Source organism: Lytechinus variegatus, chromosome 10 (genome assembly GCF_018143015.1).
Source record: "Lytechinus variegatus isolate NC3 chromosome 10, Lvar_3.0, whole genome shotgun sequence".
In the NCBI taxonomy this organism is placed as follows: Eukaryota; Metazoa; Echinodermata; class Echinoidea; order Temnopleuroida; family Toxopneustidae; genus Lytechinus; species Lytechinus variegatus.
The window spans coordinates 27,954,756-27,973,462 of record NC_054749.1 but is presented as its reverse complement, the minus strand read 5'-3'; the positions used below and the strand labels follow the sequence as shown (position 1 = coordinate 27,973,462).

Sequence of the window (18,707 nt, the reverse complement as noted above, 5' to 3'; positions counted from 1 at the left end):
TAGGTTAACTGTAACTATATCAATGTGGATCGAGATCTGGTGGGTGTTTCATAAAACTGTTTGTAAAATTACAGACAACTTCACGCACGACTACAGAGCTACCAAGTCTCACGCATTATGCGTGAGACTCATGCATTTTGGACTCTTGTTCATCCCCTAAAATCTCTGTCTCACGCAACTATCACAGCCTATCCCCATATACATTGTACACAATGTCAGTGATCTCACTCAGATTCACAGAAAATCTCACGCATAGCTGGTATTTGAACTTGGCATCTCTGCGACTAGAACATGTTCTTAGGTGCTAAGTCAGCTGTACAGGGATAAATCATCTGGCATAAGAAAGGGCTGCTAGTCTTGCATAAAGTTATTCATTACTTACACACAGTTTCATGAAACAACCACCAGGCCGGTGTTTCATAAAGCTGTTTGTAAGTTAAGAACGACTTGGGATCTTTTATTACGCAATAAACCATCGCCAATGAATGTTTTGGTGTGTATCATATACCACAAGAAAGGATCACCAGTCACTCTTAAAGTCATTTGTACCATACAAACCGCACTATGAAACACCCACCAGGTTCATTTACAGTGCACATGAACCCAAGTTACACAAACCTGAGAAATATACACTAAAACACGATCACAAACACAGATAAGCACGAACACATGTGGGCCAAATCATACCTTGGAAAAAGACCCGATATCTGGATAAATGCCATGCTTATTTCGCTTGTTTCTCAGTAATATCACCTTTTACTACCACAATCATTTGAAAAAAAATGTCTTCATACTTACAAACACTTGGTATTTATTGGATTCCAATTGATGTCGTTTGGAGATCATTACCAAAACTGGCCTTTATGTTGGATGTATCAACAATATTAATTTGTATCAAAAAAACATTAGTGTATGAGCACACAATCCTCAAACTGATTGTCTCATTCATCAGGGTAACTATATGTTACGGGGCAAAGGGGAGTATTACATCAGTCATATAGTCACTGATTTTCACTGACTATTGTTATAAGCTACCAAAAATCCTTGCATCTGATTGGCTCACGGCACAGTATTCAGTGAAAGTCAGTGATAAGATACTTCATGAAACACTCCCGAGCCAACACTGAATGTGGAATCACCCACGTTTTGTCACAATGGGAAGCCTCCTTCTTACCCTTCATAGACATCTCTTAGATCCTGAGTCAGTTTGCTTCTTTGTAACATGAGATGAAACGGTGATTCCTTGCAGTCTAGTCAGGAAGGAAAAATATGAGAGCAGTGATGCCATTCATTTATATTATATCATTCAATTCAATCAAATATTCAATTTTGATAATTTTTTGTCAACATCATATTTTCCAAGATTTGAAATATCTCTTAATTTTCAAACTCATCTAAATGATAACTGATATTCAATTATGAATCAATATTTATTGGATCAAAATTTGATTAGCAACTGTGACTCCAGTATAAATTTTTACCACTGTCAAACTCATGAGTGCAATAGCTGGTGTGTATTTTTCCTTCTAAATTTGCAATTTAATCACCAGCTTGCCAGATAATTGATAAATCCATAAACAAATTAGTAAATATTATCAATTCCAATTATTATCGATCAAGAGATTTTTTAACTACATACTTTTAATTACATACTGTATATGGGGTCCTGAAATTTATTTTACACTCCAAGTCCGGTATTCTGAAGTTGGGTTTAATTTAAACTCTGGTTTAAAGTTGTGGTTTAACTAAGGATAGCCAATAGTGGCATAAATCTCTAACAGTAGAGGGTCATAATATCATCTCATTTGACTCTCAAATCATTGTTAATTGTCTGGGAAGGATAAATAAGATAATTGTCTTCACTATTAAATGATTAGGAAAGAGTACAGCAAACACAATAACCATACATTGTACAAAAAAAAAATAGTTTTTGGCATTCCATAATTTTTTTTGCACAGAGTTAAATTATAATCTAAGTTGAGCCTGAATTCAAAATACGGGTCTATATGGATTTGTGAATTCTGTGTAATCACAGGCTTGACTATGATCATAGAGAAGATACTATACCTTCAGGCTGACCTGCGACCTCATCTTCTGCTCTGACCATGATGACGGCTTGATGAGACAGGTAACCACATCTCTTCTCTTCATGCTTCAAAGCCAGTGCTAACCGTTTGCTAAGATCCTGATAACAGTGGACCAGAGACCAGTCTGCACTTGCCTTCATTCAATGAAAGAATATAATAAAGGTCAAAGGTTAATATAGTAAAGGTCAATATGTCAAGATGATACAGGTACCACATTCTCTTCATGCCATACATGTAATACAAAATTTACACTTAGATCCTGATACAAAAGAGCCAGAGACTAGCCTGCACTCGCCTTCATCCAGTAAAAGAAATATAATAAAGGTCAAACGTCAAATTCAATAAGAGACATGCAACCACATTCTCTTATGTATGTTTTAATAAATGTATGCTAAGATCCTGATAAAGATGGACTAGACACCAGTCTGCACCCGTCTCCATAGAATGAGAGGAGAATAAAGGTCAAAGGTAAAGAGCCAAGATTGCACTGATATTCAAACAAAAACAGAGAGACTAATAGGGTCACAGGTCAACATGATTAACATATAATGTGAGACAGGTACATTTCTTCATGATTAAATATATGATGATCGCTTGTTGAGATTTAGACAAAAATAGTTGATTTTTATTTCAAGTTCGGTGCTAACCTTTTGGTGTTGATGTTAGGTCAATTATCACGTCAATACAGCACAAGACTATAAAGATAGCAAACTTGAAATCACCCATTACCCTGGTGGGGTGGGGGATTATGGGTATATGGATGTTTGAAAAGTGTTTCACTTACCTGTAAGACAAAAACCACATTGAACAGGTTAATTGTTGATCCTTCCCTTGTAGATGAATCGTCTCTCTACAAAAAATTCACCAAATTTCTCATTAAAAATATATGTTGAATATAAAGCAAATGTACAAATTTTAAAGTATTGTACAAATTTTAAACAAATATTAACTATTTTTTGTTAAACTAATCAACTTTAATGACTAAAATACAGTTGAGGCACCATTCAGAATAGAGGTAAAGAGCTTTATCCTCTTTGACTGCAACTCAATATAATGAGGATCTGAGCAAGGCTCTCAAGTTGAAATGAATATTCAAAAAGCAAATGGAATGCCATATTATTTAGAATATATTTTGAATAAAAATGAATAGTCATTTCATTCTTGCAAATGTTGCCTCCTAGTGAGACTAGAGTGTACTATCATATGGAACAAAAATAAAAGGTAGAACTTACCCATTTTGCATTGACATCTTGTACTAGAAGTGGATGGCCAACGAACTTGACATCATCTACTGTGACTTCAAACCTCTGGTCACACAGATCTGTGTTACTTGGTGTAAGGATGTTGGCCAGAACGTTGTCTAGCTCACTGAAAGTACAGTTGAAAAACATAAAACTAACAATATGACTTGGATCATTACCAAGCAGCTGAGCTATGATCACTTTGTCTCTTTTAGTTGGTAGTGCACAAACTGGATATTAATTGGAAATACTTGTCCAAAAGCTATTAGATTGTTTAATTGCATCTTACAGCGGTCATATTTCATCTAAAATATACTTGGTCAAGTTGTATTGTAATACTTTAGACCCCCCCAAAAAAAATGATAATAATAATAATTGACTGTCCTCTTTGCAGGGAATGAGTGTGATAAACTGTCAAAGATAGGTAGACTAGATGGGTGTTTGATAAAGCTGTTTGTAAGTCTTGTGCGACTTTACAAACAACTGGTGATCCTTTCTTGTGGTAAATTATATACATCTGCTTTTCATTGGTGTTGAATTATTCCTGAAGAAAAGATCCCCAGTCATTCATAATCGCTATTAACTAATAAACAGCTATATGAAACACCCCTGTGGGTGTGACAGTTTAGCTTCTTAGCTGATTTCAACTTATTTTCATTAGGGATCACTCACACCCTGGATAAGGAACTCTCTTGATAAAATGCACATACATTTGTATAAGATTTATTTGTGTGGGAGGCTCTACAAGAGTGAGGAGCAAGGAGGCAAATACCCTCTGATTTTAAAGTTATACAAATAAATGAAGAAAGAATAATATGAGGTGGGGAGATGGCTCAGTCATACACTTAGCAAGCACTAATTGAAGTCTTTCATCAGAATGTGTTAACCTCGCGGTCGTATCTTGCACCTTATCATCCCCCCCCCCCCATCCTGCCTCAATTTAATAGCTGTGTTAAGAAATTCATAAGAAAACGCACAATTCAGTTGTCCCTTATGTAAAAATGCAATGTCGAGTTCTAAAATGCCACCCAAAATTTGCCATTGGATGTGATAAAAAATGATATATAATATATATATATATGAGCAGAAGTAAGAAAATAAGCCCCCACCTGAAACAAACCAAAATAGAAAACAAAGAAAACCTACCCAGATATAATACACGACTGTCTCGTAGATGATTGATTAGTTGAGATGGAATACGGATCATCCTCGGGGGTCTGAAGTGCAAATGGATTATCTGACAGATCTGGGGGTGTATAAACAAATCAAGCATTTATTCACAAGATCAAGAAAAAACAAGTTAATAATTGTCCAAACATTGTCAACTTTATCTTAACATGCTAGGTCGCAGGGGGTACTGAACTTCTGAAATATCTGACTCTGAGGAATACGCAACATGGAAGTTTTGGAGTGTCAGCTGGCGCTGGCAGCAGCCTGGACATAACATCCCGGGTGATATGACTAAGTGCTTACAATTAAAAGGGAAGCTTTCCCTGAAGAAAAATATGTTTTAAAAATACCAGAAAAAAATAATAATATAAATTGGTGATGGTTTGAGGAAAATCCATCGAAAGATTAAGAAGATAGATACATAGATTTTTCTTTCTTTCTCTCCTTCCTGCCTTCCTTCGAAGATTTTAATAGCTTATTTCAAGTTTCCTAACATTCTTTTCTCATTATTTTTGGGATGGGGGTTCCGCATTTGATAACTTATTTGTTGAAGATTCTTTGTGGCTGTCAAAAGTCAGCACAGTGCATATAGATAAAGGCTTGCATTATGAATTTCATGAATTTTCATGGATGTTTGCTCACACGCAGCAATGTTAGTTTACACACAATCTAAGTTAACCCAGGGAGCCAAGGACTTGTCCGTGTAATATTAGACAGACATGGAAGCTCTCCAAAATGGGGTAGAATGGGGTCGCAATAGCACTCTAAATAAAAGGGGAAAAAATAAATTATGCACTTACCTCGATTATCTGGATGAAGGTCTATCGTCACACAGAATCCTGACATTGAGGCACAAACTGGACCCTCAAAAAAGGAAAAGTTAGACCTCTATGTCGCAATCGTTCTCTGTATCGATCGGCCATTTTGTTTTCAATTTTGAAAGGAGAATGAACCAGACAGAACTTTTCTTTTTTTGGAGGGTCCACACATTGTGCCTCGATGTCAGGATTCTGTGTCACGATAAAAATTCATTCATATTATTGAGGTAAGTGTGCAATTTTTCCCCCTTTCATTTGGAATGCTATTGCGACCCCATTTTATGTCATTTTGGAGAGTACCCTCTACCTAATATTTACACGGATGAGTCCTGGGCTCCCGCCAACCCGCTTCGCAGGCCGGAGCTCCCTGGGTTCTAGATGAGTATACTTTGTGTGTAGCTTGCGACATACCTGTCATGCCTGTACAGCTACAGCTGAGTGAAATCCTGTTTCGTCTCTGTATCTTGCAGCACGTAAACATGACCTATTTTGCTACTTTTTCAGAAAATATGTTTATGGAATTTCTGTAACTTTCATTAGGTTATAGCCTTTCTTTATTTCCTTCCATCCTTCCCTGGGCCTTGTTCAAGTGCCTTCCTTTTCTTTCTTTCTTTCCTTCCTTCCATTCTTTCTTTCTTTCCTTCCTTCCTTTCTTTCTTTTCTCTTTCTTTCTTTCTTTTCTTCCTCCCTTCTTTTACTTCTTTTAATAAGTTTCTTTCTTTCTTAATTTATTTCCTTGCTTGCTTGCTTTCTTTCTCCTTCCTTCACCCCCCCCCCCTTCAGTCTTATTTAACCGACCTAGATTTCAACGAGTGGGACTTAGCTCAGCTGAGATGGGAGCTTGGTTTTTTTTCACTTACCTCGTTTAACTAATTCTTGCTGTTTTTCTGCTTGAAATGGATATCTAAATAACAACCGGTAACCCTTTGATCCGGATGATACCAATATTATACTTAAAGGAGTGACTTTTGATGACATTTTTCAGTTGTATGCTTTCCGCACAATTTTGATCAAAACTGTCTTGCGCTTGCGTTACCGTATATTATATGCCGGCTGTGCATGTGAGCTCTCCGATCCGATATCCGGCCGCGCCGGCCGGAGCGGGCCGGCGCCCGGCGCGGCCGCGCCGCCGCATGCATGCAGCACGTGCAAACACCAACGAAGCTAGCTGTGAAAAAAGATCGGGATCTTTCGAGTTAAACAAATTTTTGACGAGGTATAAAATAGGCGTGGCGTAGAATAGGATATTTCTTCTGGCTTGCACACCATTCTTCATTTTGTCATAAGTATTTCATGAAAATGTTTTTGTCATTTATGAAACATTTCATTAATAATTTAATGTGGTATTTCTTGACTCCACGATCTGAACTTACTGCTAACCTAAGTCCCAAACGTGTGTTTTTGTGTTGGAAAAGAGCAATATTCCTGTATCTTCAGAGTTACAATGAAATCCGTATTCTGAAAATTATTGTTTCTTTTCTTGTAACTTTTGCTGAGCGCTAGTGTCAGGGGTTTTTACACGAAAAATGCAGAGAATATTGAATTGAGAGAAATCATGAAACAGGCGCCAGCAAGAAGACACTTTTATTACAGCTCGCTAAAAATCGTCTCAAATCAGTTTACAGTTTTCCGAAAACCGATTTGAGATGATTTTTAGCGAGCTGTTAAAGTGTTGTCTTGCTGGGGCGTGTTTCATGACGAGATGAGCGATACGTTAGAACTAAGCTTAGCTTTAAGAACGTCCTACTGGCAGTAGAGGCGCACGGCCAATATGGGAGACTCTCCAATAAGGGAGACAATCTCCCATATTGGAGACTTTGCAAAAGAAACAACACCAACAAAAGTATGATTTTTTCCACCCAAACTTTTGTCCCACCGAGGTCAGAAGCCCATTTGTTTTGTGTGTGGATGACAACAAAAATCCTTATAAAAACAAAAGTAGACGGTGAATTTTTAAAGTAGACGGTGAAAAGGGGTAATATTTCATGAGGAATCTGCTTATCACATTTTTATTTGCCGCCAATTTAGGCAAATGTAAACAAAGAAAATTGGTCTCCAAAACTGGAGACTCTGAAATTGGATACCAAAATTCTTTATGAAAGTCTCTGATATTGGAGATAATCTCTCTCATGGGAGACAGTCTCCAATATTGGCCGTGCACCTCTACTGACTGGACCATTCGTCTGAGATAGGAATATTGGCGACATCAGCGCTTTCCGTTTCACAAAGGCAATTGTGAATCTTTAAAGTTTTTTTCTTTTTTATATGTACCTCATAAAGTGAGCTCCATACATCAATTCTACAATCAGTAATAAATAAAACGTTTGATCTCCATTTATTGAAATATATGATTGTATGAAAAGTCGTCATTCCAAAATAAAAGGTTCAGGTGACGATGAAGACTAAATATTTCCAATACTATCAATATCAAACGATGTCGAGAACCACTTGGAAAACGAAATTGCCTTCGTGAAACAGAAAGTGCCATTTGTCGCCAGTCTTCAATCTCGGAAAAATGGTCCCAGACTCCCAGGACGTTCCTACATATCGCTCATCTTGTTATGAAATGAGCCCTAGCATTCTTGATGATGATGGTGGGAATGTTATTCTAAAGAAGTTCCAGTCACATCAGAGAAGTACTCTTAATTGCTGAACATATGCATACTGATTAACTTAGGAACTCTTCTATTCGTCTTCTACCCCACCTCCCCCCTACTTGTTGGTGTTCATTTAGCCCTTGTTCTCAAGTCTGTAGAAGCAGATGGTTTTGGGAGAAGCAAAATGGCCCATGCTCTGAAGCAGACCTCTCATCGTCTATGGATGTTTCCTAGAGTCTGTCAGGAATCTTGGGGTCGTAGGCCACGACTAGTCCTCCAGAGTAGATTGCTATCATCACAACATTCCTCAGAAAGTTTGAGATCAGAAGAGGACCCGGGCAAAGATGGAGGAGAAAATGAAGAACTGGATCTTGGAGAAGCGGAAGAACAAACATTTGGGAGACTTTCTACCAAGTTTAAACATAAGGTAATCTTACAACCACTCCGTGAGAATCCTCCTTTATATTGCCAGAGTGCATGAGAAATTGAGGAGGATAACCCAGGAATCCTGTTATCATATTTTCCTTCGGTGCCTGAAGGGCGAGTTGAATCTTTACAAATCATCAGTACAATCATTTGATATGATTGTTAAAATGGCTGTTTTCGACTTGTATGGCCACTCTATGGGAAATGTGTCAGCATCATTATTGATCCCTGATTCAAGAGTTTCTTGAACAATTTTGGTCATGAGAAAAACGATGATACTAATTTGTCACTTCTACTTAAAAAATAATTTGAATACTTATGGTCTATCTCGTAAAAATGCAGTGAATTTGATAGGGAAAACTACTTAGAACAGGAAAAAAAATAGATAAATTTTGTATTTCCAAAGTAATAGTGTTTTTTTTATAATTATAATTCTGTTACAATATTGACACAACTCGCTATTTAAATCAAGGTCCTGTAACACACAACCAATGTGATTGATCATACAGTTTATTTGTAAGCTTGATTGCACATAATGGTCACTGTACTTACGAATGAAAACCAGCCCTACAATCAATAAATAAGGTTTGTGTAACTGGCACTTGCCATTATTCATTTGTTTCCTCTGCAGTTTCAACCACTTGGATCAGATCTTATTGAGGAACTTGAAGAAGCTGAGCTGGGTGATGAATGGGTTAAACCTCGTGTTAAAAGGAATACTCCTATTTGGTATGGAAATCAGATGAAAAAACTTGTCAAGCAAGATAAGGTATATTTTATCAAAATACAATAAAAAGAGAAAGAAGTTTAGATTTTTAGTTTGCTTCCAAATTGGTTGTACATTTACCTTACTTAAAACAATTTTAGGGGTAATAGGTGATTTACATTTTCTACTCTTTTGGAGCATATTTCATTTGCATCAAACATGTTCAAAAATCTATTACAAGACAAACTTTGTCTTAGGGCATTGTAATCAGTCAGAGATTTTAATAGTTTCTTGCAACATATTCCTTCTCAAAGCCTTCATCTTAATTCTCTCTTTTGCATGGACTAATCAATCAGGAATTTGGTATGACTGCAATGAAACACTGCTGCTTAAGTATAATCAAAAAGCAACTTATTTACAATGTATTGTGTAGGCCAAATGAACATATTCTGAAGTGTATTAATGTACCCACAAATTTTCAGGTGGTCTTCAACGTTTATTTGTAGATGATAGTACTAGATACTGTGAAGTGCTCAAATCATATTGTTTTTTCAATACATGTTTTGCAGTTCGAATCTGGGCCCTCCAAATATTCCTTGATTATATAAAGCAGTCCTGACCATGATATGTAGCTTGTAACTTGCATATGATTTGAGACTTTTCATATGTTTTGTATAACTTCTTTTCTGTTATAATATTTTGACATTTTTAATGGTATGGTAATTATATTGAATTAATGGTCAATGAAATTTGATTGAATCTTCTGTTTTTCAATCATTTTTTTCTAGTTATCTGAAGCTATTGAGATGCTGGAAGTGACAATGTTGAAAGAAGCCAAAGTGTTCCCTACAGAGTATAACTATAATATCCTGATTGGTGCTTGTGGAAGAGCTGGCTATACAGACAAGGCTTTCAAATTATACAACAGGGTAGGACGATTACCGTATGGGTACTAGTATTAAACCCGGCATAATTCAAAGATTTGGACAAATTCCCCCAAATATTTAGAAATAGGGAATTAATCTTAATTTCATACCTTAGTTATTTCCAGGGTATTCTGTTGTCGGTATTTTCTTTATCAATCTGTCGACTATGCACGGAGGATCAAACTATGCGGCGATGACCTTTTGCACTGAATTGCACTAGTATTCAACCTAGTGATGATAGATAGCGAATCTCAAAATGGTTGAGATTGCTAAACTAGATCTTTGTAAGTCTCTGGCTTTGACTTATCCCCTGTTCTCATCTCAAATGGTCTAGTCCATAGTCGGATGGGACAAGGGCAGATTGAGAGACAGGGCCATCTTTCATCGCTAGGTTGAATACCAGTGCCGACGGATTGAATACTAGTGCCAAAAACCATCATCGTATAATTCGATTGCCCGCATACACAGTCGACGCTTTGAAGAAAAAAATAACGCAAAAAGAATAACCAGCATTTGCTCTTGGAAATAAGACGGGTCTGAAATTAAGGTAAATTCCATATTTCTATATATTTGAGGAAACTCTCCAAACAGGTTGAATACTAGTGCCCTTACGGTATTGGTTATTTAAAATTCTATTATGTTTTATGATAACAACTGCCATGCAAGTTAAACCAGCTATCCTTTTCATTTGATTAGCAATTCTCTCTTAATTAAGTGTATCAGAAACAAAATTGAGCTGTTTGTTTCTTTAGGGCCTGTTTATTTTTTATTTTTTGTATGCTTTTAGAAGTGCAAGCCATAAACTTCAGCAGTTATTACTCAGATACTTCAGATTTATTGGAACAAAAACATATTTTCATTGAATATAAGAGTATAGAGACATTGGATTGCAGAACTTGTATTAGGAAAAAAAAATGTTTCATTCAAAATCTGAATACTATTCCCCCCCCCCCCTCCTGCCCCAGTATATTCTGAAAAGTATGTATTCATTTGAATTTCTCTTTTGAAGAGTAAAAATTCTTGATACATTAATGTGATTCTATCAACAAGTATCATCCTTCGGATGAAGAAGGCAAGCCTAGAAATAGGAGAGTATGAATGAAATTGCCCGAGTATCTGTAACATTTATTTCAATAAAAAAAAACTAATGTTTGATCAAACTTGGGGCGTCATGGTGTAATGGTTACAACTCTTATCTTTCACTCAAAGGGAGGTGGGTTCAAATCCCAACCTTGGTGTGTTTTTCTTCAGCAAGAAATTTGCCCACATTGTGCTGCACTCATCCCGGATGAAGTGAATGGGTACCCGGTAGGAAGAAATTCCTTGAATGCCTCCGCGCCTATATGGCGGCTCGGCTACAGCCAGGGTAGAATTATGTTAACAACTGTTAAGCACAGTAGAGAACATGTATATTAATATAATAGCTGTGCTACATGAAGGGTCCATATTATTATTAAAAGTCGTAGGAAAAATAAGCCTCCTACATGAAACTTATTTTCCCTTGTCTATGCTAAAAAGATGGTCATGTAAAATGTATTTTTTGGAGATTATATATTTCCTGATACAATCAGATTGATTCTATTAATCACAATCATTTTCATAGATGAAAGAGAGAGGTCTTGAACCGAGTAGTGTGACATACACATCACTGTTTAACGCATGCTCGGAATCACCATGGAAACGGACAGACGGTGTGACAAGACTAAAGAAACTACACCAACATCTTCTGGAGAAATCTGTGAAGGTAATTCTTTTCTCTATTATAACCCTCAAAAAGTGTCTTTTAAAAATGAAAAAAATTTATGTCCTTTATTGTTTCTGAGCATATTTTTCTACTTTGGACCAAATTTTGTTTATAGCCTTAATTTATGAAGAGAATTGGAGGGGGGTGTTTCATCAATATTTCCACATTGGACAAGTTATTAGTTGACATCTTTCCTTGATTTTGATTAGCTGAGAAGCGCAGTTCTAATGGTCACTGCATACTTATCACATAAGGAGCATTGTGGCCCAGTGGATTAGTCTCTGGACTTTGAAGCAGAGGGTCGTGGGTTGGAATCCTAGTCATGGCGTAAATCCCTTCCGCAAGAAATTTATCCACATTGTGTTGCACTCGACCTAGGTGAGGTGAATGGGTACCCGGTAGGATAAGAGAGATTATTCATGCTTTTGCATGGTTGATATGTCTAAAAATGTAATAAAGCTGATCTAAATATTTTATTTGTTTATTCCTTGATTATATTCAAAGGTGAATCTAATAACACACCACTCCATGATGAAAGCCTATGCAAAGTGTGGTGACCTTGAAATGACCTTTAAACTGTTTCGACACCTGGTTGAGTCTGGGGTACAGTTGATGCCCAAGAGCTTTGCTTTCCTTCTCTTTGCTTGTGCTGAAGACAAAGAAGCTGGTTTCCTCTATGCCATTGAGGTGAGGTTTTATTTTGAATTGAATCCAACTGAATTTTTCACTTTCAAAGTAGAATGATTACATAAAATCCTTCATCCGAACATTCACTTTTGGTCAAAAAATAGATTTTGAGATTTTGCAGAAAAGAAAAGTACAAGCCCTACTCTGTACATAATTTAATTTTTAGACAACAGCAATTCATTTTATAGTTTCTTGTTGTATTCCCTTTGGTGTATTTGTATAGGGAAAACCCTAACCGCTCAAACTGAAGTTACAAGCATGTAGCTCTTAACTGATTCTTGGTTTTTGTAAAGATACCAATACGTCAAGATACCAGTGTCAAGCAATTGTCTTGATCTTTCCAACCATGTATTTTTCTAGCAATGGAAATCTTGTAAGGCTTGGGACCAAAGTGTGGAAATTATAGTAAAATTTGAAGTTGATTTTCTCTGGAATGTCTTATCTGATACAACAGTTTGGATGACCGCCGTAGAAATGATACTGCATGTATAACAAAGATGATTTACATGTAAAACCACATTGCAACATTATCTGGCAACATATAGTAAAACCAAAATTAATTGATAATATATAAGAATATAACAAAATAGTAAATGTAAGAAAGTGGATTGATCATCAACAAGTAAAATAAGAACTTAAAAATGTGAACAAACTAAAAAAAAAATTTATTAAGATGTGTTTCATGTGTGATGGGGGAGGTTCAAAAGGACTTGTGCAAGCTACTATGCATCACAACTTTTGTCTGGCCATTTTTAGGGGACATGCATTAGTCTTCTATGATATCAATGCATTAAATACTACAATTCGACTGTGATTTCAGTGGTTATCACTAACCACTAAGCCACTGAGATTCTTTTATCTGATTGGCCAGGAGCAAATTTGTTGGTGTAAGTCACTGATCAGACACTTTGTGAAACATTTGCTTTGTTTTAATTTCTTTGAATGACTTACTTCTTTAATGTGTATTATAGGCTTGGAGGCAGATGATGGCACAGGGCATCAAACCAGATATCTACACCTATAACCTGCTTCTACGCATCACAAGAGACTGTAGTGTCGGAGACATAGAGGTGGCCAACAGGATTCTCCTGCGAAGTGTTACACTGAAGGCACAGCAGACTCCTGCATTGCTGACAGAGGGTAGGGCCAAGGATCGACGTAGAAAGGCAGACAGGCAGCAAAAGAAGGCTCCGGCAGTTCCTCTGTTGACTGGCAAGAAGGCAGAGATGATCGAGGTTGAACCACTGCAGGTTGACGATGGATATCTGGAAGGAATGGAAGATGATCTGACAATGAAAGTTCCTGCATTTATGGAATCCTCTGGTGGTCCAGAAAAGGTAGATCATGGAAGCATTCAAATGAATCATCAAGGTCATTCCCCTGAAGCAGATTCGAAGACACACTGGTGGGACACTGATGAGCAAGGTCTAAACACTTCTGTTGTGGATCTGTCTGTGCAAACTTCTAACTCCTTAATGCCAAGGACTTACACATCAAGTCTGGATAGGACAAGTGCAAGTGTTACGTTGACCAACTTGCCAAATCTCCTGGATGTCTCTTCTGATTTCAGCAATGTCCAGTCTCTTGCAAAGATAGACAATCCTGCTGATAGACTTGCACTGTTGGGAGGACCTCAGGGACTTCTTGAGAACATGGAAGCTAAGAATGTGAAGCCAGATGTTAAAAGTCTCTCACTCCTTGCAGAGATTCTTCCAGGAAAGAAACAGGAAGAGAATCAACTCTTAGAATATGTCAAGGAACGCAACTTGAAGGTGGACATTGATTTCTATAATGTTTTCATAAGACGCAGGACAAGAAGAGGTGATCTGAAGGGTGCAATGGTAAGCATACACATTATAAGCAGAAACCTATTTGACTTATTTGCCTTTTAGTTTACAATATTGATAGTGTAGATCAGCGCTGCTCAATTTTTTTTTACTGGAGGACCACTTTGACTCTCAGATTTTATTTCAGGCCCACCTACCAAAATTTTTTTTTTAAATGTCAATTTTAATGAAAAAAGTTTCGTGAAATTTGAACACAAAGCTCTGAACCACTTTGGAACAAAACAGTCTGATAGCTAATCTGCATTCTCAAAGGTTGGGTAAATGGGTGACAATAAACTACATCAAAGACACAACATGCATGCACAAGAGGTTCACATCAAAGTTAGATCGAAACCGTCATAGCATGCATGTGCATGCTTTGCAACATGCATGAGACGTTAGTGTGCTTTAGTTTTGTTTGACCCACGTAGAACGATCGGATGTAACATATTCGGACAGGTCTGTGCAATGTACTATAGTTTTTTTTCCCCATTTTTTATCTCCCTCTGGAGCTTCTCGCAGTCCACCCGTTGAGAAGCGCTGTTGTAGATGGTTAAAAGATATATCAATTACCTAATTACGCCTCTGCCATAATACCTGAAAGGCCAAAACATAGAATTAGAAAAAAAGATTGGCATTTATATGGTATCTTTAGATATCAATGTGCTTCTTGGCAGGTTAAAAACATGGCCATGAAAGCCGAGGAACTATTCCTCTGTTTGTAATACTGATTTTGTGTTCAATGTCAAATGTGCAATATAGTTTGTTAATGTTAGGCATTGGGAGTACTCAATAATGAACATAAGTGAAAGAGAAACTAAAATCCAAGAAGCTCTACCCCACAGTGAATCTCCTGCCAGCATAGTCCCCTGTAGGGACGGTGATTCTCCATTTAAAAAGTGTTCTTTTCGTGTCTGGAAACCGGCAATTCTGTTTCAGACTTGATCTAAAACAGAAATTCTGTTTTGTTACAGAAAACATACATAAAAAACATGAAGTTTGTTTTTGTAAGGGTAATTTCAATGAATTTTCTCATGAGAAGTAAAGAACCAAAATGGATTTTCTGTAATGATTTCAGGCTATTCTAAAGCATGTCAGCGATGGTAATGCTTATCCTAATCTGAGGACGTATGTCAACCTAGCTACAGGATGTGGTCAACCTGAAGAAGGTTTCCAGTTGCTGAAAGAGATGGAGGTAAGTCCGAGTGGCACTGGGGCACATTGAAGGCTTGTTCATACAAGGCACAGCGTAGTCACATAGCCTGTAATTGTAATAAGCAATACATCTGATGTGGCTAGAGTACCCACCTCCTGTACCCTCTCGTCTTGCTTTAGTCGCCATCTTCTTATTACTGATATGAATGTCCACTGGAGTTTTCTTTCCCCCAAAAGCCACACTGAATCGGGGAGGATATAGGCAGTGGGTGTAGTAGTCTTACCACATCAGGCACATCACTTTCGTATTTCATTGACTATTTTGGAACTTTATTTATTTATTTCAAGAGGATAGCCTCTTCAGTTGACAGATTGCTATCACTGAGGGCCCTGCACAATTTAAAAAGAATTACAAAGATGATCTCTGAATTTAGAAACAGTGGCATTGGAACGTCATGAGTAAACAGAGATTGGGAGTCAAGCCATTTCTTTAAACCTTTATCTCGCCATGACGTTCGGGTGCCACTTTTAAGTATTATCTTGTCAATATTCTATATTTGACTATGGTTGTTGGGTGAAGTGTCTCCTAAAAAACACACCATATATCTGTGGATTTAGATACAGTGGTGCTGGAGTATCAGCAGACAGAGGATGGATGGTCATACCATTGTTATCATCCAATAGCCCACTGCCCCAAACCTTGTCTGGCCAGAACATTCGGGCACCACTGTTAAGAATGATCTTGCTGGCTTGAATATGACTTTGCAAGTTTGCATGTTCGATTCCCAGCCATGGCGTGTTTTCCTTCAGCAATTTATCGATGTTGTGCTGCACTCGACCTACATGTAGGTGAGCTAAATGGGTACCTGCAGGAAGTAATTCCTCAAAACGCTGTGAGCACCAGAATTGGTAGACTACATGTAGTTAAAGCCGGGGTAATATAGGAGTACCTTGAGCACCTATCAAGGTGGATACGTGCGCCATATAAACCTTATATTATTTTTATTATTTGTGTGTAGGAGGCAGGGATCAGACCAACATGTCATCTGTATGGTGCTCTGATCGGATCTACCCAAAAACACAGGAACTATCGATACCTGATTGATGTCTTGAAGCACATGGAAAGTCAAGAAGTGCTGCCTAATGAGAGAGTGTTAACACAACTTGAGAGAATTGCTGCTTTTGGACAAAACAAGGTTTGTTCTTTATTTTGACTTTAAGCAAAGTACTTCACTAAACTGTATTAAAAAAAAAAAAAATTGGCCAGTTCTACAGAGTTGTTTAAGAACCTGTGTAAAATTCATTTATTTACCAATAAAGGGTAAGACTCATGGCTGTCTGGTGTATTTAGTGACATTTTCACATTTAAATTTCAGTGAAATTCTTAGACGATGAATACTGTAATTTAAAAATGATGCACATTTTTTTGTCTCACCTGCATAGCAGAGTGAGACTATAGGCGCCACTTTTCAGATGGCGGCGGTGGTGTCAACATCAAATCTTAACCTAAGGTTAAGTTTTTGAAATGACATAACTTAGAAAGTATATGGACCTAGGTCATGAAACTTGGACATAAGGTTAATCAAGTATCACTGATCATCCTGCATGGGTTTTATGTCACATGACTAAGGTCAAAGGTCATTTAGGGTTAATGAACTTTGGCCGAATTGAGGGTATCTGTTGAATTCCCATCATAACTTTGAAAGTTTATGGATCTGATTCATGAAACTTGGACATAATGGTAATCAAGCATCAATGAACATTTTGCGCAAGTTACAGGTCTCATGATTAAGGTCAAAGGTCATTCAGGTTCAATGAACTTTGGCAGAATTGGGGGTATCTGTTGAATTACCATCATAACTTTGAAAGTTTATTGGTCTAGTTCGTTAAACTTGGACATTAGAGTAATCAAGTTCATCCTGTGCGCATTTCAGGTCACATGACCAAGGTCAAAGGTCAATGAACTTTGGCCGAATTGGGTGTATCTGTTGAATTACCATCATAACTTTGAAAGTTTATGGATCTGATTCATGAAACTTGGACATAAGAGTAATCAAGTATCACTGAACGTCCTGTGCGAGTTTCAGGTCACATGATCAAGGTCAAAGGTCATGTAAGGTCAATGAACTTTGGCCATGTTGGGGTTTTTGTTGAATAACCATCATATCTCTGTAAGTTTATTGGTCTAGTTCATAAAAAGTGGACATAAGAGTAACCATGTATCATTGAAGATCTTGTGCGAGTTAGAGTAGTTTTCAAAGTCTGCACTGCTGCTATATTAAACCGCGTGATGCAGGTGAGACGGCCAGAGGCATTCCACTAGTTTTATTATCATTTCTCAGAATATTGATTGGTTAAACATGTAGTTTATTTTTATTTTCAATTTCCCAGGTTGGGCAGACGAGATCAAGTCGACCTGTCAATAAGAGAGAACTGAATCAATTCAGGGGCTTTTATAACCGATGGCTGGAGCGAATGAAAGTCCAGGTCCCAGAACACCCTTGGGCTAAATACAGGACAAGAGAAAAGGATTACAAGTTCCATGAAACTGCAGTGTAGGAATGACTTCAATTTAAATACAGACCGTATTGATAAAGGACAGAGTAAAGAGATTCTCCAATCTGCATTCATTGGTTTTACTGGTAGACCTATATGAAAGTTTATGTGTGTCAGTTTTCATGGGGATTTAAAGCCATTCGGATGCCAATTTTGCTAAGTATTTATGAAAATTATGATTAGCAGACATCACATAATGCCTCTGGAAATGGCCTTGTGATGAAGTCCTTGTATCACTTCCTTTGGCCTCATGTTTGCATGAGGCTAAGCCAAGCTTGGCCAAAGAATTGCTCGCGGGTACTGTACATCAAGTTTGCTTTTTCCTGAATAAATTTCTATTAGAGGTATTTCCAATGCTTTCACAAAGTATGGGGGTCAGCAAATAATAATGCACTCCTCATGAAAGCGGACACCTGTAGAAGCATCCTTGGCCCAAATGAAGCTAGGTTCTTGTAACATAAAACATAGAAATTGATTATGGAGCAGATTTTTATGATCGATCATACACAATAATCAATGCAAACAAATGTTAAAATCAATCTCATTATCAATCACTAAGCTCTATGAAGGCAACTGCACACCTTATTTGATGCTAATATTGAGACTTGGAATATCTTACCGTGTCATGTTCTAAATCATCGCACGAATACCTGTGTTCAAATCTGTGACTGTGCTATCATCCTTAGAATAAAAGCCAATTTAAAATCTAGTCGTAATGATGTCATAGCGTACGATTACCTACGATTTTAAATTGATTTAGCCTTTACT

At 37.3% G+C, this 18,707-nt stretch overlaps 2 protein-coding genes across 5 annotated transcripts in view; one reads left to right on the top strand and one right to left on the bottom strand.

Annotated features, from left to right (window-relative positions):
* LOC121422544 (GATOR complex protein NPRL3-like) overlaps positions 1–6,365 on the bottom strand; it is an 18,047-nt gene extending 11,682 nt beyond the window's left edge. The window contains exons 1-6 of the mRNA XM_041617686.1: positions 6,177–6,365; positions 4,475–4,574; positions 3,320–3,455; positions 2,872–2,937; positions 2,068–2,221; positions 1,175–1,250 (exon numbers count right to left, since the gene is read on the bottom strand). Coding sequence (XP_041473620.1) covers positions 1,175–1,250; positions 2,068–2,221; positions 2,872–2,937; positions 3,320–3,455; positions 4,475–4,574; positions 6,177–6,294 — 650 coding nt within the window. The 5' untranslated portion in view covers positions 6,295–6,365. The remainder of the gene's footprint in view (positions 1–1,174; positions 1,251–2,067; positions 2,222–2,871; positions 2,938–3,319; positions 3,456–4,474; positions 4,575–6,176) is intronic.
* On the top strand, positions 6,063–18,707 carry LOC121422542 (pentatricopeptide repeat-containing protein 1, mitochondrial-like). 4 transcript variants are annotated; one of them, XM_041617682.1, is made up of 10 exons: positions 6,063–6,234; positions 8,051–8,340; positions 8,971–9,108; positions 9,834–9,974; positions 11,575–11,715; positions 12,220–12,402; positions 13,374–14,243; positions 15,307–15,423; positions 16,403–16,579; positions 17,775–18,707. In XM_041617682.1, exons 2-10 carry the CDS (start codon positions 8,098–8,100, stop codon positions 17,940–17,942), a joined length of 2,178 nt encoding a protein of 725 aa, XP_041473616.1. In that variant the 5' UTR covers positions 6,063–6,234; positions 8,051–8,097; the 3' UTR covers positions 17,943–18,707. The 4 variants fall into 4 exon arrangements, with proteins under 4 accessions (XP_041473616.1, XP_041473617.1, XP_041473619.1 ...); XM_041617683.1 differs by lacking the exon at positions 6,063–6,234 and adding an exon at positions 6,460–6,532; XM_041617685.1 differs by lacking the exon at positions 6,063–6,234 and adding an exon at positions 6,513–6,532 and having other exon boundaries at positions 8,065–8,340.